The sequence below is a fragment of the Serinus canaria genome, chromosome 4, assembly GCF_022539315.1.
Source record: "Serinus canaria isolate serCan28SL12 chromosome 4, serCan2020, whole genome shotgun sequence".
In the NCBI taxonomy this organism is placed as follows: Eukaryota; Metazoa; Chordata; class Aves; order Passeriformes; family Fringillidae; genus Serinus; species Serinus canaria.
This window is the reverse complement of record NC_066317.1, coordinates 26,600,707-26,622,984: the sequence shown is the minus strand read 5'-3', so window position 1 is coordinate 26,622,984 and position 22,278 is coordinate 26,600,707. Positions and strand designations below refer to the sequence as shown.

General features: G+C 39.6%; 2 protein-coding genes across 7 annotated transcripts in view; one reads left to right on the top strand and one right to left on the bottom strand.

Annotated features, from left to right (window-relative positions):
* Window positions 1-4,005, bottom strand: part of CSGALNACT1 (chondroitin sulfate N-acetylgalactosaminyltransferase 1) — a 41,665-nt gene extending 37,660 nt beyond the window's left edge. Inside the window, exons 1-2 of one of the 2 annotated variants that reach the window (XM_009101240.4) lie at window positions 3,862-4,005; window positions 3,318-3,386 (exon numbers count right to left, since the gene is read on the bottom strand). The gene's annotated coding sequence lies outside the window, so the exon portion shown is untranslated. Of the gene's footprint in view, window positions 1-2,642; window positions 2,715-3,317; window positions 3,387-3,861 lie in introns of those variants that run through there. The other variant, XM_030239269.2, reaches the window with a different exon arrangement.
* Window positions 4,006-9,446: 5,441 nt separating this feature from the next.
* INTS10 (integrator complex subunit 10) overlaps window positions 9,447-22,278 on the top strand; it is a 23,499-nt gene continuing 10,667 nt past the window's right edge. For 3 of the 5 annotated variants that reach the window (XR_007777500.1, XM_018926772.3, XM_018926770.3), the window contains exons 1-13: window positions 9,447-9,618; window positions 10,493-10,560; window positions 11,243-11,346; window positions 12,353-12,492; window positions 12,986-13,067; window positions 13,359-13,499; window positions 13,902-14,073; window positions 14,512-14,681; window positions 18,421-18,554; window positions 19,323-19,479; window positions 20,108-20,190; window positions 20,906-21,058; window positions 22,159-22,267. Coding sequence is in view for 4 of the 5 variants with exons in the window: in XM_018926772.3 (XP_018782317.1) it covers window positions 9,490-9,618; window positions 10,493-10,560; window positions 11,243-11,346; window positions 12,353-12,492; window positions 12,986-13,067; window positions 13,359-13,499; window positions 13,902-14,073; window positions 14,512-14,681; window positions 18,421-18,554; window positions 19,323-19,479; window positions 20,108-20,190; window positions 20,906-21,058; window positions 22,159-22,267 (1,642 nt within the window). In the remaining variant the exon portion in view is untranslated. The remainder of the gene's footprint in view (window positions 9,619-10,492; window positions 10,561-11,242; window positions 11,347-12,352; window positions 12,493-12,985; window positions 13,068-13,358; window positions 13,500-13,901; window positions 14,074-14,511; window positions 14,682-18,420; window positions 18,555-19,322; window positions 19,480-20,107; window positions 20,191-20,905; window positions 21,059-22,158; window positions 22,268-22,278) is intronic. The other 2 variants (XM_018926771.3, XM_009101241.4) reach the window with 2 other exon arrangements.

Here is a 22,278-nt window from a genome sequence, read left to right as displayed (position 1 = left end):
TTTGAAAATCTTGATCCAGTTTCTTACCCTGGAAAGGAAGCTGGGATTATTCAATTTAAGAACTGTCAGCTATTTATAGCCTCAGCTATAAAAAAAAATTCTTTTAAGAAGTAGCAAGCCAGAAACCTCTTGCTGCCCAACCATTTCCAGTAGAAACAATTCCCAGGGGTATCTGCATACTGTTCCAAGGTTGCTGGAGTGCATATTGTTCCATGTCTTCTTGCCAGTAAATTGCCAAACCACTGTCAGACATACAATGGAGAGGAAAAAGGAAAAAAACAGTTCTGAGGATTTAACTTCAGTAGGGTTTCTATCACTGTTCTGTTACTTTAGGAGAATGATGCTCATGTCCAAGTGACTGAGTAACATTTCTCTGTTATCAAGGCAATGCAACCTGATCGAGTGGAAGGTGTACTTGCCTATGGCAGGGGGGGTGGAACTAGGTGATCCTTAAACAATGTTCAATGCTAATGTACTCTTAAGAACATTCCCATTGGCATGGAACTGGGCTAGCATAGTACAGTTTAGCCTAAAACACATAAACCTGCTGAAGATGAACCTGAAAACAGAATCCAGAACTGTAACTACTCTAAAACTGAGGTATCTTAACAAAACCAAAAAAACACACAGCTCTCTGCTATCTTCTGACAATCAACTGTCTCCATGCCAGAAGAAAGACAGAGCTCTGCACAACATTGAATGTGTTAATTTACTCATTGTAGAGAATACAGCTCACCATGAAGACATTTTTCCTGAAAACTAAGTCCCAAAGGGATGTGAAGACATTTACTCCTACTTTGACTAACCAGTCAAGTATAAGAACGTCACACCTACACTAATAAAGATATCTAATAGAGTGTCTAACAAGGAAACCATTAAGGACAATGATGATATCTTATCTGGGTAGACACAAACAGTTGGGGATGAAAGATTAACACTGCACTGACTGAAAACTTTTGTAGTGCAACTGAATAAAAAATGAGAGTTTCTTCAAGAATCAGAACATGACCTGAGGTATGCTGGTGTGGACAAAGACTCCGTGTGACAGAGCTTTCTCTCACCAGAGGGCAACTAAATGATGGAGGCTTGTGAGCAGGCTTTCTCCAGTAGGTGTGACCTACTGTGAAAGGTAAGCTACATGCCAACAAAAAAATTTTGTCAGAAGAGGATCAAGTCAGCAGGACAGAGTGAAACAAAATAGAAGCTAGGTGTAAAAAGATTCAGCATTTTTGCCCTTTTTTTGTCTATATCTTTCATAAGTGTTTCTAAGTGCATGGCTGATTTTAACTGTTACAAACAAAAGTTCACAGTGCATTTCTGCTTAACCTGTCTTGACTTGTACATGGTTTAGACTAAGGAGCCTTTCCTTGGCAAGACACAGACCAGGCCACAAGGGTAAGAAAACAAGCACCCAGTTAACCAGGTAACAGGAACCCAATTTGGGGCATGAAAGGAGAAATACAGAAAGCCATGAGCTCTGCTACGTTGACCAGGTAGAAAGGTGACACCACAAACATCATGGAAAAAAATGAACACCTTCCATTAACTCTTGGGAAGCAAGAAGGATGGAATCCAGTAGATATTGCATCAACTCCAAAGATCCCAAAGAACACACCAAGCCACCCACATCACTTATCCTCCTTCCCCATTCATGTTTTCTGACAAAGTAATGTCCATAGAAATCTCAACACATCGTGGTGGGAGTCTAATAAGATTTGAAAAGCAGTACTGGCTACCTCACAAACCAGAGATCAGAAGGGAAGGGAGGCAGCCCAATACACCCTCTGCCAGGGATGGTGAATCAGAGATCCTACCTATTTTTTTTAGAAAAAGGTTCAGAAAACATGTTCTATAAAGACTGCATTCATTTATTATACTGCTTAATTTTAAGTTTTTTAAGGAACATTCAACTTGAGATAATTTTAAGAATAGGGAATAAAGGAGATCTTTTTTTTTGACAGAGAAAACAGATTGCAGACATAAAGTGGGTATTTGCACTGTGACAGGATATGGATTTCTAACTCCAAAAAATAAGATGACAGAAAATAATAAGATTTGGTTAATGTTAATGCAAGAAAGTTAAGCCTCAATGGATTTTAAAACACCTTAGAATTAATTTGTTCATTTGAGTATTGTAAGTGCTTACAGTGGTAAATATTTTTGTTCTATAAAATTAAAAATAGCTTACTGTAACTTTGTAACTCTGCCCTCTATCATTCCTTACCCCATCCTAAGTAAAAAAAAAAAAAAAACTCTTGACAAACTGTTTAAGGACACTTCTGAATGGAGCTAATATTAAGTGGAATTCAAATAGCAAACAGCTTCAGAGATGTGAGGAGTCAAACAAGATAGATTTAAAACATTTTGCTAAATCAAAAGTTTTTCTGGACATGCAGTACAGCATGTCTGCCTTAAAAGATGCAGACTCCCCTTGTAAGAGATGCCCCAAATATTCATATGGATTGATTTAAATAATGAGAAAACTATAGAAAGCATGAGCAAAAATCTTGAACTATAAAAACTGCAACCTTGATACAGAAAAGAAAAATTAACATCCCTTAAATGGCAAGCTCTTAAATTGCTCGAGAAAAAAAATGAACAAGTAGTATTTTCTAATTCCCCATGCACTAATCATAACTCACCAATAGTGTTTTCTCACACAAATCCATTTTCAATGCAGTTGCATTGGGTAATGTTGCAGTGACACCTTTCAGCTATTCTGATGCTCATAAATAATGATTCAACCTTTTAAAGCTACATACTTCCTGTAAGAAGCAACATTAAGTAGACAAGGAAGTAAACAGCTTGATATGAATATCTATTTTATTTGGACTCCTCTTAAAAAAGAATACACAAAAAGTACATTGCATATGTTTGAAAACAATTTTACTCAAGTTAAACATTACCATAAAAGTAATTCTTTTACAAGGAAAGTGATTCACAGTGGAAACAATTTGAAACTCAGTTTTACAAAGTTTGCATAAGAACTGCCCACCCAGGTCAAGAAATCCACTCACTCCCACACAGTGTGATAAGCATAGAGGACAAAACCAAAGCAATTACAAAAAAAGATTTTTCATTCATCCAGAGAACACAAGCTAATAGGAACATGCAGATATGTAGTAGATATCGTTGAAATAAAACCACAGGATTTTAAGTCTCACATAGAGAAGGGACAGTTTTGTGACAAGGATAAACACATTTTATCAATAAGAAAAACAAATAGCAACAGGATAATCTTAGCAACTATAAAGAAAATAAATACTGCATTTACTTCCTAGTCTAATTTCAGAGATAAGGATAAAAAATTGCCTTACCTCAAATACAGCTTGAAGAGAGGCATTAACAATATGCCTACATCCTTTCTTAGTTCCCTTGATAGCAATCTAAGGAGAAATACAAAATAGCAAATAATTATCTTTCCTTCAGACAGTATGTGCCAAGGAATAACACACTTTCCAGTAAAGTGTGAAGAAAAGAAATAAAAAATTAAAACTCAAAAAGACAATCCTTGCAAAATAAAAAGACAAGAAGTTTATATATTTTAAATTCACAGTATGATTTATTGAGTTTTAAAGGAGTAGAGACATTCAGGAATTAGATAATATAGAGTTAGCAGTGATATTACCTCAATTCTCACTAAAATATTAATTCAGTACATTTGTCTTCAAAAGGAAGACTGTAAATTCATCCACACAGAACTCAGACACTGGAGATAAAAAAAGATTCCTATTCCAGCAGTAAGCACACATGGGCTCATACGATACAACCTTATTAACTTGCTTTTTCCTCCCAAATGACAGTGCTTACCAAAGCAACACTCTAATGTTAAATGCTTTGGTCAAGAGTTCAGTCACTGACCTGCAATGAAAGCCTTATGTTCAGCTCCAACATTTTCTAACAGCAAACAAGGAGAAAAAAAATGGTTTCACGGAATGAACTGTTGAAAAAGAAAATCCTCGCATAAGCTTTCCCCGAGGGGGAAGAAATATCCACAAGCTTTAAATTGGCCAGGCGGATTTAAGAGGAAGCAAAAAAAAAAAAAAAAAAAAAAAAAAAAAGGCAGCTCTTTCTGTTGCGTCAAAGAGCCCACTGTGCAATAGGAACAGTGAACAGAGTTGTTAAACTGGCAAGCTTTTGCTGAAGACAGCTTTTCAATATGCTCTCAGCATCGTCTCCCAGGGCTGGCTGGAGACAGTCCCACTCCTCTTATATGGGCTCTACTCCTTCAAGAGGCAATCGCTCTTAAGGACAGTTTCTATAAACATACTGTTCTGCTGGCTTGGCTGCACATGATGAGGGCTATTGCACACGTACACATACCTGCATTCAGGGAGCAGACCTGCATGCACTTGGGGAAAATGCAGGCACACTCAAACTAGCCATCACTACCTTGGCTTAAGAGCAGGATGCTATTGATGACTGACTGCTTGCTGAAACTCCCTTCCCCACTTACACCATTCAGTGTGCTGTTGGAAAGCAATCCTGAAAGGCACAGTACTTAGAGAGGAAACCTCTAATGCAGTTCCATTGGGACATTGCAGCCCCAGCAGTGCTCTCCGACTAAAGGAAATCAGTAGTCCCATGCTGCTGCCTAGCTTTGTGTGTAGTGCAGAGAGCTCGGAGAGCCACCAGAGACTGCAGCTACGTGGGATGAGTGAACCGTCCCTCCTGGGAATGACGGCTCCATCACTGAGGACATCTTTAGCGGCTGAACCTGTGTACATAAGGTGAACAGAATAAGGATACCAAGCAACCAGGTTAAACATTAGTAAAGCCACGCTCATCACCACATACAGGAAACTGCCACACAGACCTCTGCAGGTGAGGACAGCACCCTGCATTCCTTTTACAAGCCATGGAGACATAAGCAAAGGCATTCAGAGCACAGGTCAACCTACTCCAACCTGCATCTGGTCTGCTGAGCTGCCTTCTGGGCTTCACTGCCTACAAAGGGAACCCATGATGGCTTTCCCAAAAAGAGGTTGCAGACAGCAACATTTTTAGAGATGAGTGCCACTCCAAAATGACAAGGCGATGAATGCCTGCAACATGTGCGCAGAAAGAACTTGCAAGGAAGAATGGCATTGGTAAGGAACAGGAATAGAAAAGGGAAAATACAAACTGTGGAATGCACTTTTCAATGTGACTGTAGAATTAAAAGCGGGGACAAACATATGCAGCTGGTTAATTTAGAATTTCTCTTCTATTTATATATCTTTCGAAGCTGCCACAGGGACATAATGAGCCTGAATATGTGGGAAGGCAGCAGAAGGAAACAAAGTATATGCAGGAGTTAAATTCTCTCTATTTATGTTCTTTCTCTACTTTGTGAACTTTTATATGGAAAAATTACTGGTTTAACAGCTTCTCTTGAAATCCTTCCAGGTGAAAATGAATTTCTCTCCTAAAAAGTGTTTCCATAAATGACAGACTAAGTTTCTGCAAAAAGTACCTTCAACTTAGAAGTGAAATACAGCATTTCCTAAGCTTTTAGCCCTGTAAATTTAATGCAAGGTCCTATTTGTGCACCAAGCTGTGTACTGCTTTATTGTGTTCTCACAACACCATTGTGTTCTCACAACACCAGACAACTCACTGTGTCCAAAGCCCCAGCTGTAGTGTCACTGGACTCATATGGGTGTAGTTTTGGCCACACAAGAGTAGAGTGATTAATAATTCTGTCTGTGCTGTGTGGAAGATAATTACAATCTGGTTCAGTTCTCCAGATCTAAAAGCTAGGCAGGTATTTTAACACATCTTACAATAATAATACCTGCTCATAAGATTACCTAAATGTTTCCCCCTATAAATCCAGACTTCCCTCCACTCATCAGTGTCAAACTGCAAGCTGAAGGAAGCTGGTAATATTTGTTCTTCTCTTGAAATTGATTTTTTGTTTATCTCAGTATAATAAAAGTAGATTAATTTGCATGTTGAGCAGGTGCCTGGAGCAGATGATGTCCTGATGTCCCTTTCAACCTAAACTATTTTGATTCTGTGAAAATGAGGTCAATTATTAAAAGCTGCCTAAGGCTATTACAGAAATTAAGTGGACTGTGGCCAACTTCAGTGTTTTGAAGCCATAATTTGGATTCAACTGTCAACTGCAGTTTCAGAGTCAAAGACCTCCATTATGTCACTTTGGGAGAAGCTACCAGATCTGCTGAGACATAAAACATAAGCATTAGTAATGATATTGCCATTTATGAGGTCATTAATGGATATCACTTAATGGAGAGGGCTGTATTGGTTCCCACACACTCCTTGCTGCTCCACTCCTGGGTTCCCAATCTTCTTTTTTTTTCCTTCCCTTCTTACCTATCACCCAGTCATCCAATCTCAATTTAGTGTCCTTCAGCCGCAAGAGACAGAGAAGACACTGAGAATTCTGAAAGCCCAGACAACTCATGTCAGCTGTAGCTGTAGAAATTCCTCTGCACAAAGCAAAGGATGCAGAATTGACAAAACAATCTACAAAACAACAAAACCTTTTGCATGATCCCTAGTTTTTATGTAGACTCCACCACACTGCTAGCTCAACACAGACTGTCTTCTCCAAGGCCTCACTCAGAAGATGTTAAGAAGGTGACCCCTTTCAAATCTTTTCAGTTTTATGCAAAGCTTTAGCTTCCTTGTTACCTATGCCAGACATCAACTCCTGCATCCCAGGCCTAAGGAGGGGCTATCAATTCAAGCCCCACCACTCAGCACAGCAGTTATCCCCACCTTTGCATTGCCACATCATAGACCAATTTATCCTGTACCTAAAACCCAACCTACACACCCTTAGGGCTGGTTGTAAATACTCCAGTCCTCTGTAAGTGACAGCAGCCCACGGCAGCAAGCCAGGAAATCCAACACAGAACAAATGCTATCTGCTGGGATTATACTGATCCAGAAATGTGGAAGGTGGAGAATGACATTTAGAGCCCTTTGCTGCTGCCAAGTGCCAACCTAACACCTTTCAAACACTCTCCTGGCTCATGAAGACTTGTTTTTGTGGTGCAGTAGGAATTTGAAGCACTACCACAAAGGTCTTGAATATGGTCTTTGCAGACATCATGTATCTGTCCCTGTGCTGCATCAGCTACACTGCCTGAATTATCTCTGTTACTCACAGGCCCTCCTCAAGAAATGGGACAATCTTCCCAGGGAAAAATCATCCTTCGCCACTGCCTTGAGGTCAGTGCTGCCTCTTTCCTGCTATAGAAGGTCACAAGGCCTCTTCCTGAAAAACAAGGCTCATGTAGGTATTTCAGCTGAGTCCTGTATTCCTGCAGGAAGGAGGCTGAGTGCACTTCCAATTGTCTAGCTAAAATGTTGAGATTCAGCATGTTCCTGTGCTGTGGAAATCCAAACAGCACAATCTGGGCAAGAACTCAGGAATGCCACTGTAAGCGGAGAGGAAGCTTCAGACCCTGACAGGCGTAGCCCAACCCCACCACCACCACCTTCATGCTTGGCTCCTGGAATGGGAGAGGAGCATTGTGCCATTGGCACACCAATAGTTCAAGTTTAGAACAGCAGCGCCTTTAAACTGTCGGCCTGGCTAAAAACCAAGTTTATATTCCTAGTACCTTCAAAATACTAGTCCAAAGTCACCTGTTGCAGACACAGTGCCCATATTCTGAAGAACCACAGTGCTCCTTTTCCTCCCATCCACAAATGAAATATCAGTGGTGTTTCCTGCTTGCTCAGTGGAATCACTTGCCCCAATCCCCTGTAAGTCTGATCCTGCTGCCTGTCTTGTATCTATGTGAGGATCACAGAGCAAACAGTTTTTCCTCCGAAGTCCAGGGGTCAGGCAGCCTTAATGTACGTCTTTTCTTAGGTTTAAACTCTTCCAAGCCCCAACCACCTTTGTCTATGTGCCCTTCAGACTTCTTCTCTTCTGTGAAGTTATGCTGTTTGTACCACACAAAAGTGGACTCTCAACTTCTCCTTGCCTGGAAGGGCTGGGTGCACTGGAGCACGTGGAGCATTAGGAATGCAGAAGCAAGGATTCAACATACCTCCACAGGAGACAGCAGTACTTCATTTGAAAAAAACAAAACAAAACAAAAAAACTAAACAGAGTATTTACAGTTTTAAAAGAAAATTTTTAAAAATGCAGTGTCCAGAGTACACACAGGCACACATACAAAGAAAAAAAGAAAAGATAAAATGGTGTTTCTAATTTATTGGAAGCATCCCCCCATGCCTAGTGAATTGAATACAGCAACACCTTGCTTTCAGGACACCTTGTGAAACTGGTTCAAAAACTGCTATCTCCCTGCCTAGCTGATATCTTAGGGGTGATTCTGCACCAGCAATTTTTCAGGCCACTCCTCACACATCCATTAATTTTCAGAAATGACTTTTAGTAATCCCCTGCCCACCCATTTCACTCCTGCAGCATCCTGATTCTGGCTTCACAAGCGGCATTGGGGGAACCCCAACTAGTCCATGGGCAGTTTCCAAAGAGACAGATTACACAACTTTATTACCATATTCAGTCCCACAATGCAAAACTATCGATTTATTATTATTATTCAATCAAATTTGGCTGTATACATCTGCACAGGCACATGGGGAAGAGTTCTGGGTAGACCTACACACTGGCCAGTGACTAACATTGCTGCACTTGCAGCAGATTGCAGGGCTGTGAAGCCTTTTTTAGGAACCTGTGCCATCCTGCAGCAGGCACTGTTTGTAGTTGGATAACAAGAGCAGAAGAGGAGGCACGTGTTTTATGAGGGACTGACTTTCTGCTGTGCCTTTGTCACCTCTCTGTGGTGACAAATGGCCACAGTCTCTGTGTGAATAGCCACAGCCACCTCAGCAGGAAAGCAAGGACCTTGCCTTTTACCTGCAAGAGAGGTTACAAGACTCTTAAAACTATTTGCTGAAAGGATTCTTGCCTTAGTTCTTAGATGTGCAATTTATGGGTTTAATCAGTCCCCAAGTGCAAAGTCTGTAAGGTCTGTTACAACATCAGAAAGGAAGAGCCTACTTGAAAGGAGCAAAGAAAGTGAGAAGAAACTGAGAATTCCTAAGAAGTTATGCTTGTAATCAAGCGTCCTAACATTAAAATCTAATTATAAGAAGCAAGACTCTGTTCCAAGCTTCTGAACGGCGGATGCACATCTGTGGTGAAAGGTTGTGCTTTTCCTTTGCGTTTGCCTGCGGTGACTTTAGCAATGGACCGTAAGAACTTTAGACAAGCACTAGCCCTGGCAGCAGTGCCCTGGACTTTCAGAGCGGGCTTTGACCAGCAACAACACCAGCTTAAGGAGGGCAGCGCTCGCTGCCGCTCACACCAATGCTTCGGCTCGCTCGGGCCCAGCAGGCAGCAATCCTGGGCCCGCCCTGACACGCCGGCCACTGAGGGCGCTCCCCGCGCCGTGCCGCGCTGGGGCGGAAGTGCGGGCGAACCCGGCTCGGGGAGCGCGTGGCGCATGCGCGCCGCCCGGCGCTCGGGGCGGAGCCAGGCCGCGCCGGTGCAAGATGTCGGCGCAGGGGGACTGTGAGTTCCTGGTGAAGCGGGCCCGGGAGCTGGTGCCGGGGGATCTGTGGGCGGCCAAGGCCTGGCTCATCACGGCGCGGAGCCTCTACCCCGCCGACTTCAACATACAAGTGAGCGCCGCCACTGTCGCACACTCTCGGTCGCGGGGCCCCGCGCCCCTCCCCCGCGCGGGGGTCGGTGTTGCCCTGCTTGATTGACAGGCAGCACGGCCAATAGGGATTGGGAAGGGCTGGGCCGCTGGTGCCGCCGTGACTTCGGGTTAAAAAACAAAAGAAAATCCTTTATTACTACCACTACTACTGCTATTGATTAAATTATCTCTCCTCATTATGGCTTTGGTGGCACCTTGGGGGCTTTACATTGCATTTGACTGGGTTCAACCTTGGTCAAAGGACTCTTTGAATTCCAAGTTTTCAGTTTGTGTAAAAATTAAGCCGGCGTATTCGCAGAGCCATGGAATGTTAAGGGTTGGTTTAAAGATCATCTGCTCCAACCCCACTTCCACGGGCAGGGCCACCTCCCTCTAGACTGGGTTGCTTCAACCTCCATCCAGCCTGGGCTTGCACACTTCCAGAGATGGGACAAGCACAGCTTCTCCGGGCAGCCTGTTCCTGTGTCTCCCCACTCTCACACTAGAGAATTTCGTCATTATGTATAATATAAAGTTCCCCTCTCTCAGTTTGTAGCCATTACTACTTATCCTAGCACTTCCTGATGAAGAGTCCTTCTCTGACTTCTTTACATACTAGAAGGTTATTAGTGTTAATAATTAAGTATATTGTCAAGCAGAATTTTATGCCTAAATTAATGTGTGATTAAATAGTCTAATGCACCTTCTAATTTCTCCAGCAAATGTTGCAGTACTTTTATTTTCTATTAGGCAGACTGCTGTGGCAAGTCGAGGGCAGTTTTTTAGAGTGGAGGGACTGATGTGGTTGATAAATGTATTTGGGAAAGCTGATGTTCTGTTCTTGCATGCTGCAGTATGAGATGTACACTATTGAGAGGAATGCTGAAAGGACAGCGTCTGCAGGCAGGCTGCTCTACGACATGTAAGTAATCTGAGCTGGAACTCTGCCTTTATCCCAGGTGCTCCATCCATGGAATCGGTTTGGGAAAGAGCTCTGAGATGAGTCCAGACTATGACTAAGCACCACCTTGTCTACTAGACTATGGCACCAGGTGCTACATCCACTCTTTCCTTAAACACCTCAGGGATGGTGACTCCACCACTTCCCTGGGCAGCCCACTTCAGTTCTAATTTCCCTTTCTGTGAAGAAATTCCTCCTTATGTCCAACCTAAATGTCCCCTGGTGCATCTTAAGACCATGTCCTCTTGTCCTATCACTGGTTGCCTGGGAGAAGAGACTGACCCCGCCTGGCTACAGCCTCCTTTCAGGGACTTTTAGAGAGCGATAAGGACACTGTTGAGCCTCCTTTTCTCCAGGCTAGACAACCCCAGCTCCCTCAGCTACTCCTCACAGAACTTGTGCTCCAGACCCTTAATCAGCTGCACTGCCCTTCTGTGGAGAGATAAATGTCAGGATTTCCAAAAATATAAACTTAGAGTTTTTGAAAATGTCTGTGGATAAATTAACCACAAAAGGTCTAATTAATTAAGAAATGAAGGTTTTATTTTCTGTTTTGCCCAAACATGTACTTTTATGAGAAGGTTTTGTCTCTGAGACAGATTTTGAGCTCAGTGTACATTCCTTGCCTTAAACTTTGTTACAGGTTTGTGAATTTTCCAGACCAGCCTGCTGTATGGAGGGAGATCAGTGTTATTACATCAGCATTAAGGAATGATTCCCAGGACAAGCAGACACAGTTTTTAAGAGGTAAGGAATCTATCCTGAAGTAATCTAAAGATAAGTCCTCTGATTATTTATCTAGTTTGACAAGTAAATGTCAGTTTTTCTAACTTTGCCTGTGGACTTCAGGGTTTGTTTTTTCCCCTCAATTCAGTCATACAGACTTCATTTGGTGTGTTAGGCTTAGGAAGACAAAGGGACATGACAAGCTGATTCCCATTGCTTTGTCTCTGATATGGGTAGGCTTACTCTGCCAGAACAAGAAGCACATAGAAGAGCAATTGAATAGGAAATAAGTGGAATGGGACTTAAAAATCATTGTTAGACAGATTGCAGAGAACAGTGTGTGGTTGTAAAAATGGAGGGAATTCTTGTTGATGTAGTGAGGGATATAAAAATGAACAGTGTTCAGAAGGGCTTGGCATTCACTGCTGGCAACTACAGGCAGTTTTGAAAGCAGGATTTACACCTGAGAAACTATAATCTGCTGTTTGAATATGTACTTCAAAAGCTCTAAGAATATTCCAGTTACGAAAACATTTGATTTTTCATAGGGTATATTTTTTAGAGCAAATACATAAAACATACAGGGAGAATATGTGAGTTTCTTTTTAGTGTCTCACTGGATGTTTAAATTGTAAAAACCCTACATTTTAGTAATGAAAGTATTAGTTGTAGAATGTAAGTAGAAGAATAAATGAACAGTTTTGAGACAGCATCTTGAAATGTCAGATACTGAAGTACTAGGATTTTGAGTATTCCACTTACTAGTCTTACTTGTCAATTCAAGTTCCTTGCACCCAAATAAACACTATTACAGATAAATATTTATTTGGTCTTCTCTGAAAGAAACTGACTTTTTTCAGGTATGTGTGTTAAAAGCAGAAAAAGCATAAGGAGATCCCTTTTTGTTCAGCAAAGCAAGATGATGCCGATGGTCTTTTATGCTTTGTCATCTTTACAATTATTTGTCATATTTGTCATATTTACAATTCAGACACAACACGTTAATGTTTTCTTTTTTTTTTTTAAGGATTATTTGAGACCCTTCCTGGTCGGGTTCAGTGTGAAATGCTCCTGAAGGCAACAGAGCAGTGCTTTAACACGCTAGAAAGGGCAGAAATGCTCCTTCTACTTCTGCGGCGTTTCCCAGAGACCGTGGTGCAGCACGGGGTAAGAGAAGGCAAGAGGAACTCACAGTAATTATTAAGGATATTGGCACTCAGTTTTTGAGGTTCTGCTGAAATGTATTTTTCTTAATGAAGGGTCTTTTTTATTTATTTTTAATTGTGACATATAGTTCAGACTGCTGTATCTTGAGCTTACCACTAGGAAAGGATTGGGCAGAATACAAATGGAAGCAAATCAAACAATAGTTTGTTTTGTAAATGAAAGAATATCAGTCCTATATCACTTTCACTTGTCTGTGTGTGTCATTACTGAAACACTTTCATGCACAGTTTATCTCTTGGTCTGGTTTTCCTATCTTCTGACATTGCTTTTCACCTGCTATTAAGTGTGGATAGTTTAACTGTATATTTGGAGACTTGCACATGCTGTTGCCGTAGAATTGTTACTGAATTACTGTTCAACGCCACTGAATTGCAGTTCAAAAAGTTTCTGAAACCACTGGTCCAGTGTTTGATTGTCACCTCTGCTCTCACAGGTAGGCCTTGGAGAAACGTTATTAGATGCTGAAAGTATTGAAGACCAAGAATCTCCAGTGAATTGTTTTAGAAAATTATTTGGTAAGAAAATATTAATGTTCTTGTTCTACAGTGCATCTTTTTAGTATGGCAGTGTTCTGGGGTAAGTAAACTTCTTTCATGATGCTGTGATTAGAAAACTGCTTTAGTCAGAAGAGGCTCAGGCCATGTTAATCCAGGCTGGCCATATGGTACAAGTTGGTCCTAGAGCCATTCATGTGAGGTTCTCTGTGGTGTATGGTCATCCCATTGCTGATGGAGAAACCTTACCTAGGAGAAATAGAACAAAAAACCCCACAAACCTAAAGGAATGTTGTTTGTTTTCTATTTTAGTTTGTGATGTTCTTCCTCTGATAATTAACAACCCTGATGTACGACTTCCTGCCAGCTTGTTATATAAATATCTGAATAAAGCAGCGGAATTTTATATTAATTATGTGACTAGATCTACACAGACAGAAAGTCAATATCAAGGTAAGAATATTTTGACAAAATCAAGCTTTCTTAGAACATGTCTTAGTATCACTGATGTCCATAAATAAAAAATGCATTGTTTTTATGTTAATGTATCCCACAAACAAGGATACCACTAATAGTACTATTTAGTTCTTTGATTCCAAAACACCAAGATGGTGCTTCAACTACTTAGTCATGATGCTTCAACATATGACAGGTGGGACAGAATGTCCAAGATGTCCTTATCTGGCCTATCAGCTCTCTTGTACAAAGAGACAGAAATGCCTGATGCTCCCTGTTAGACTTCTGCGTAAAGAATAGTTACACTGAAAGTGCCAACATAATTTTTACATGTCTTCTTGAAAGTGAATCAGTTTGTTTGATTTCTTTATGAAGAGAGAAATGTGCTGGTTTCCCTAGGTTCACAAGATTCCTCTGATATTATGTCTCCAAGCAAGCGCAGCTCTCAGAAATATGTAATAGATGGTCTCACAGAGAAATCATCCCAGATTACAGATCCTTGGGAGAGGCTGTTTAAAATATTGTCTGTGGTGGGAATGAGGTGTGAGTGGCAGATGGATAAGGGAAGAAGGTAAGAAAGCTCCATTTTTCTGGGTATTTCCCCTCATGGAGATTTTGGCTTTTTGATTCTTTATAGGAACCATTTTAACACGAGAACATTTTCTGTGAGTTCTCAGCAGCTTTTCTTTCAAGACTGTACAATGTAAAGCAAAAACGGGGCTCTAGAGAACACTTTCAAATTAGTCTCTAAAATCAACTTTTGATGATGACAGTCATGCATAAGCACTGTAGTGCTGTGGGGGTAACCTTCCCTATGTGCCACAGTGAAGAGAAGCGTGGTAAGTCTTTAGTGAAATCTCACTAGCTTGTATTCCCAGCCTCCACTGACTTGATGCTGGGGGATATCCTCAGCAGAAACATTGAGATTTTCATATTCACTGTGCATTCTTTTCTTTAGTTGCAGAGTCTGTGTAACATCCTGAATTCTTGTTATCTCTCTTCCCCTCAGGAGTTACGGTGACATTCTGCATCGAATGAAAGATCTCTGCAGATACATCAGTAACTTTGATAGTGAAGCCCACATTAAATACAAGAATCAAGTAGTGTATTCCACAATGTTGGTCTTCTTTAAAAACGCTTTTCAGTATGTCAGCAACATCCAGCCATCACTCTTTCAAGGTTAGTTTCTAATGTTTCAACTTCTATAATGAGCCCTTCATGATTTCATTGCTAATATTATAAAGATATTTTCTCATTAGTCTTTTGAAACTGTCCTCTCACAAAACAACATTTACTTGTTGTTATGACTTGTTATAATTCTCCCAAGCCATTAATCTTGCCAACAGTAGTTCATAACAGATGTGTAGTGGATCAGACCAAAGATCAGTCTAGCTGAGCATTGTGGTTTCAACCTTGGCCAGCAGCAGCTGATTGTCTGGCAAGGAGAAAAGTAACAGACCAGATGTTATGTGAAACATCCCTAGGGTTAATTCATATCTTCATGATCGTTTCATTTCTCCTCTGATTTTGTTTCTTTGAAGCTGACATTTTCCTACTTTTCTTCAGTCGAAATAAGTGAAGATAGCTTTGCATTGGGAGCACACAGATTTGTAATTAGGCAACTGAAAGCTGAATAGGAAAAGATTTCCTGACATTCACAAGCTTCCAGCTTGTCTTTCTTTATATAGCTTAAGCATAATCTTTGAGGTGTGTTTTGCACATTACTCCTAATTAGTAATTAATTGGTAAATTCAATGTTTAACAAATATGTGTTACCTGTGCATTTTCCTACCCACTTGCATCTGCATTTTGGATGTACTAGATTGCTTGGAGCACCTTGGATTGCTTTGTTTGGGATTGATTGGACTTTTCAGGGGTGGCCCAGAAGCTGAGGAAAGTTGTTTTAAGCTCCATTTTGTTTTACAACTTACTGAAATAAACAGCAACACAAAGAGGAAATTTCATTTCTTAATTATGTGATAGGAAATTCCTTGCAACAATAACAATTGTCACCATAGGTAATTAGTACTTATTAATTCTACAATTATTGATTCATGTTAAAATGACAGTTTTAATTCTGTGTTGTGATCATAAGTTTCATCACATTTTTCTGTATGGAGCAAATGATCATTTGAGTAAGGAAGTAGTCAATACAAATGATGGGTTTTAAATAACTGTACAGTGTGTTGGGTGATCAGTTGAACAATGTCAGTAGATAGCTAAGCTCAGAGGACAGATGACATGGCAACTGGTATGCAAAGAACATAGTCACTTTAACAAACACAGCTAATTAACTAATGAGTTTTTTGTTCTGTCCAGAAGAAAGAAGGGTTATGGTGGGCAGGAGGATACTTCAGGTGTGCATGAAATTTTAGCTGCTTGATTCCAAGTTAAAGAAGAAAGAAAGTAAAGAACTAGGGAAAATGTTCCTTTCTAAGTTGTACAATTGAGTATTTCAAAGCTCACATTTTCTGACTGAACCACCAGAAAAAGAATGCATACTGAAGTCACAGAGTGCAGTTCCTTTGGTGCTCTCTAGTACCCTCTGTCATTTTCTGATATGAGGAATGTATTTCCAAGACATCTCTTATTTATTTCTGCTTTAGCATTGAAGTCCAGTGGTATTCAGTGCCTTTCATATCTTTCTGTTACTAGACTTTTTCCTCCTTCTCTCTGGAGGGCTTACTGTAGAAATGTAGAATCCTACGTATTTTGGAAGCATGGTTGTAGAGAAAAACACTGTCTCCTCATCTGTGTGGATTAGATCTGTGACTCTCTTCTCTGTGCTTGGATTTGCCAGAGGCCTCTTGAGAGAAAACGTTTCAATGCTTTTCTCTTACATAATTTGTATCTGCTTTGCTGGAGACTTGAGAAATGAATGAGGCAATTCACACCTCTCATAACTTTGAGGCTGCCTCCAGGCTTGGCAGGAGTTGCTATTTGGGCTGATGCTTTTGGGGGTTTATAACACTCTCTGCTAGAAAACAGTCATTTAAGTCAGTATGTGTAAAAGAAAAACCCAATATTTTTCTTCTCAGGTGTTGAAACTAGGCAGCTCTTGAGGTTCTAATGGTGAAACTCTTCCAGCATCCCAGTTGTGGTACTTTGCATTCATGAGAGACAGCTATGAATATTCTGTGTTATGTCTTGGCTCTATTTTCAGTTTTCACATGTGAGATTCTGACATAGTAGAATACATTATGCTACAGGAGAGGTGCAGTAGGTTCAATTTCAGTGGTTATATTTATTGACCTGGTTGTTGTGGTTTTATTTCTTGACCTGTATTTGTTAGGTAGAGCAAATTGGCTGTTTCTTCTAAGAGGAGCTTCTATTGTAGTGAACTCCTTACACATCACTTTTGAGTAGATGGGAAAAGCTTAATAGAAGTTTTTTCTATGTCAAGAGATAAAATGAATCATCTGCTAAACTCTCAAATTAGTTCTTTGCAGTTCCTATGAGACCTTAGCCTCATATCTTGCTGCAAATAGAAGAAATGCACAAACTGATAATACTTGTTTGCACTACTGTCTTACCTGACAGTAAGTCAGGTAAGACAGTAGTGCAAACAGATTTCAGAAAGAGAAAACAGATAAAAGGATTCCTCTTCCCTTTACATTTCTCTTTGAGCTTTGCACACCTATATGCAGCTTGATTCTGCAGAAGGACAAAATGGTTTTGGAAGGAAAGCTGTCTCACTAGTGATCACATATCAATGTTGTTTGAGATTAAGAAGTACTGTTCCTATTTTTATGTCTAATGAAACTTAAGCACTGGGTGTGAAACAATTGGCACCAGATCCTCCTGGATGTTCTGTGACAGTAGAAATTGTTCTCTCTGTTTCAAAATGAGGCTTTTCTATTTTTTGGGAGTGAAGATGAGCTCTGGCAGTCAACTAACGGTTTAATTCTGTTTACTAAAATTGTTGGGGACAAAGCTGACACTGAGTGATCCTACTGGGGAAATCTTGTCATAAAATACACAAACTTCTATGTGGGGTTGGTGCCTGTCAGCATATTGGTTTGGTTTCTCATGAGAAATATTTTGAGACTATTGTTGTGCTTTGCCATATTTGTGGCTGTTGACTTCAGAGCCATTTGTGCTTCAGAGTTCATCTGTTGAATAATTGTACTTATTTAAAGCAAATAATGCTTGATCAGGGAACACCTGCTGCCTGAGTATATCTTGTGACTGCACCAGAAGAAAGGGATTCAGAAATACTCTGAAGCTCTCAATCAGACTCTGGTGTTGTCTGGTAAAAGCACTCTGACCTTCACTGTACGGCTGTGTTGAGGAAACCACAGCCTTACCAGAATAGTTTAAGCAATTTAAGTGACTTAATTCAAGATTGTTTTCTGTAGCATTACAGTCATTACTTGTGAAGAAAAAAAAAAAACAAAAAAAACCAGCTTTCTGTAGCCATAAGACCTTTCAGATCAGTTTAGGGCAATTGTTGTGGAATTTTTTTTCACTCGAGGTCACCAAATGTGGTAATGTTTGCAGGGGTCCCAGGATGAGAAAACAGATGAGAATCTTGACTCCATGTTTCAGATGGCTGATTTATTATTTTATGTTATATGCTATATTAAAGTAAAATTATATAATAAAACTATACTAAAAGAATAGAAGAAAGGATTTAATCAGAAGGCTAGCAAGGAATAGAAAAGGAATGGAATGATAATAAAATCTTGTGATTGACCAGAGAGTCCGAGACAGCTGGACTGTGATTGGCCATTAAATAAAAACAACCACATGAGACCAGTCAAAGATCCACCTGTTGCATTCCACAGCAGCAGATAATTATTGTTTACATTTTGTTTCTGAGGCCTCTCAGCTTCTCAGGAGAAAAAGTCCTAACGAAAGGATTTTTCATAAAACATGTCCGTGACACAATTGTGAATTAATTTATCTTTAAATCCAGGTCCAAATGCTCCAAACCAAACTCCACTGGTTCTTCTCGAGGATGTACCCAACATCTATGGTGATACAGATATTGACCGTAACAAACATATACACAAAAAAAGGAAACTTGCTGAAGGAAGAGAAAAAACAATGGTAACTTTTGTAGACTTTTTTATTCATAACAAGAATGGCATTGCTACTGGAATTTAAACAACAGTGGTTTTGACATAGATGTAAAAGACATATTTTTAGAGCTACCCTGAATTAGCTGTTTATGAACACAATTTTCAAACATTTTTTTTTCTAAAGCCAGCAAGAATGAAACCATCTTTGTAGCAATTGCTATAGACACATGTTCTGCTGTGAATGCTTTAACTTAAAGGAGTTCAGCAGAGGCACTTAGAAAAGTAGCTATAGCAGTCAGGTAATTCAGGTAGTAGCTATAGCAGTCAGGTGTTCTACAGGTAAACTTCCAAAGTAATTGACTTTTCATGATTGGAGCTGTCAATAGATCTATTGCTTTAAGGGTAGAAAATGACTGTTTTATAGAATTTCTCCGCTATACAAAGAATACAAGGATTTCCTTTGCATTATGCCACTGTAGGCTTAAACTGAGTCATAAAGTGTGAAGTGTGAATGTACTTCAACAGATAATCTGGCTGAAGCTCAGTGCTGGTAAACAATAAATTTGTTTGGGATAGTGCTCATCACACTGTGCCACTGAGTTCTTGGTAGCAAACCAGATGGATCTAACCTTACAACAAGCTAAATGAAAAATCACTTAAAGCCACTTAAACTAGGGCTGTGGCACTCTATACATAATTGTTTTCTTGTGTTCAGTGGAACTTCTGTGACTTTAGAGTCCTCTGAAGAAAGTATAAATTAAGAAGTTCATCTTTGTGTTTTATACTGACTTCTAAGCAGAGCTCAGATGATGAGGATCCTTCTGGGAAGGCAAGAAGTCGCCATATTACAGTAAATAAGGCTGATCTTGCAAACTCCATTGAAGTCTTAGAGAGTTTCAAACTGGCAAGAGAGAGCTGGGAGCTACTTTATTCTCTGGAATCACTTGACAAAGGTAAGATAACTGCATTTAGAATTGCATTTAGAATTCATTGCTTTGCATAGAAATCACTTTTTTTTAATTGTTAAAATGGAATTCCTGCCACTATGAATCCTTAAATTCGAAATTGCTTTGTGTCCCGAGTACTTCTGATAGAAGTTCCAGTAAGAAGCTTTATCAGGTGTTGCATTGCTGAGTATTTTGTTCCTGTATTGCATTTCATTCTTGATCCATCTTTGCTTATTCACCCCTACTTCTCTTGGAGCAGTTGGTCAGTAGTAGGGCTGATAGTGTTAAGTGAGGATGTGCTGCTTTAGTTCATGATTAAGAACTTGTGTTTTTACTGGGTCTCCCTTCCTGATAATAACTGGTGTGATAATCTTGAAAAGAATTTCTCTCCTAAAAAGCAGGCAAACAGTACCACCTAGCTGCTCTTAGGTTTGTTGGACACTGTGAAGAGAAGTGTAATCAAAAAATGAATGTATAGGAAGAGAGTATCCTATATGTGAAGGATTTCATCCTCTTACTCTTTTAGTGCCATTTAAAAATTCTGTTTATATATATGTATTATTGATGTTTAACCCGAAACTGTGAATTGTTTCATGTTCTCTTTTGCTTTTTCTTCTCTAATCAATTAACACAGAGTTCACCAGAATTTGTTTGTCATGGAAGACAGAAACCTGGCTTTGGTTAAGAATCTTTCTTACAGACATGATCATCTACCAGGTAAAAAAAATATGCTGTAAACTAGAAAACACCACCACTGTGTTGCTCTTCCTTCTGGTAAATAGCAATTTACTTCTTTCTTGTAAATAGTAATTCTGATTAGCCAGTTTGACTGCTTATAGTGTCTACTGATTTTATGCCTTAAAGTATGACTCTTCTGGGGGCAGAGCTACACTGTTTGCACCACAAGCTTGGTACCCTGCTTTGGATGTTCCTGTCCCAATAGCTGTTGTTTGAGTCCAGTTAATTTTGGCATGTGGAAAAACATCTATGCTCTCCACAAAAATTGGGCTGACTGTGCTCATTCCAATACCATCTACAGAAGAAAGCTTGTTCTTTATTTTTCCTTTGTGAATCCTTTATTTTCGCCTCTACTTCTGCCTGAACAAGAGCTATTTCAAGCTTTATTAGTCTAAATAAAGTAATGATTAATTCAGGAATATAATTATCTGATTGAGTTACAAATATGATTTTGTAAACTGGCTTTTTAAAGCAGAATGTTGTTTGTCTTCTGACTGTCTTGTAAATGATTGACCCCCACACAGTCTTGTACATAACTCATCACTGGAGATTATTAGTTTAGATGAAAATTTTGAGGGCTTGTTACTTGGACACACCATTTTAAAAGCTTTCTGTAAGAGAATTTTTTCTCAATCTCTCTACTTACTGTATAGAAAAGACCCTAACAGGTTTTTTTTAATATTCTTTCTCAAAGGGGCAGTACAAAAAAGCAATTAGCAGCCTACATCACTTGGCAGCTCTTCAGGGCTCTCATTCCCCCCAGCAAATGACAGGACAAGGATCTTTAGAAAATCAGAGAGCCCTAATCCAGTTAGCATCGTGCCACTTTGCCCTTGGAGAATATCGGGTACGTACAGCATTCCACACCCTGGGCCTTCATCAGCTGCTCCTGGGGTTCCCATTTCTCTTGTCCCTTAGAATTTTCCTGGGAACCTGCTTTCAGCTGAATATCAAACATAAGCCAGGGTCTACTGAAAAATCCATGCTTTACTGGGAGAATTGTACTTCATGTCACATTAACTGACTGTCCATACAACTTTATATGTGTATAGTCTTTCTGATAGCGAAGATTTGCGGGGTTAGTTATGATTTTTTGTGGCTACATGTGTTTGAGTTGTCTGTAAATGTATCCTTAATATGAATTCCTTAACTTTACTGCATTAGTTCCTTAAACTGAGGGGGCATTCTTTTAGGTACAGGCTTCATGTGGCAGGCGAAAGAAAAAGTAAAGGAACTTCTGTGATCATCTTCAAAGAGAGTTATTAACTGATGATATAAGAGACATCAGAACAATATTGTCTGGCCTGACCTCTGAACTTGCTCTACTTTTGCAAGAGATGTTTTGTGTTTTTAATAATGCAGGAGTGTGTGGTGGTCTGAGGTCAGTCAGAGTCAGCACTGACAATAAAGGCTCTGTCTCTTGGGGTCTAACGTCATTCTAGTACTGCTGGACAAGTGCTTTTGTCCCTTCCACTTTAATACTTTTTCACTGGAAATGTGATCATATATTCCCACAGACTCCTTGCTAGGAAATAGCATTAAAAATTCATAATGCTGTCAGATTGCCATTTTCCTTTCTATTTTTACCCTAAACAAAATAAATTCTAAAAAACTATTTTAATAATTCATTTAGAAACTTAATCCTTCTAAACAAAATAATTTTTGATTGCAGTTTTATTGATCTTATCCTCTTGAAATGAAGAATGCCAATACAATTTTTTCACAATTAAAATGATGTATGTAGGCTCTCAGAGGTTGTTTAGTGACAGCTAAGTCTTTTTGCTTAGCCAGACTGTACTGTGCATTAAGTCAACTCAAGTTCTGGCAAAGAATTTTGTGATTGTTTTGTCCTTTTGTGGTGTCTGAAATTTTTTATCATTATTAACATATCGGAATATTTAAGAACTTGAATTTAAATTTAGCATTATCATGTCTCTTCTTTTGCAGCAAACATGTGAAAAAGTGCTTGACCTCATGTGCTGTATTTTACTTCCAATACAAGAAGGAGGTAAAGTACAAGAGGAGCAACCTAAAGTCAAGTCAAAATTCAGGAAAGGTATGGAGTTG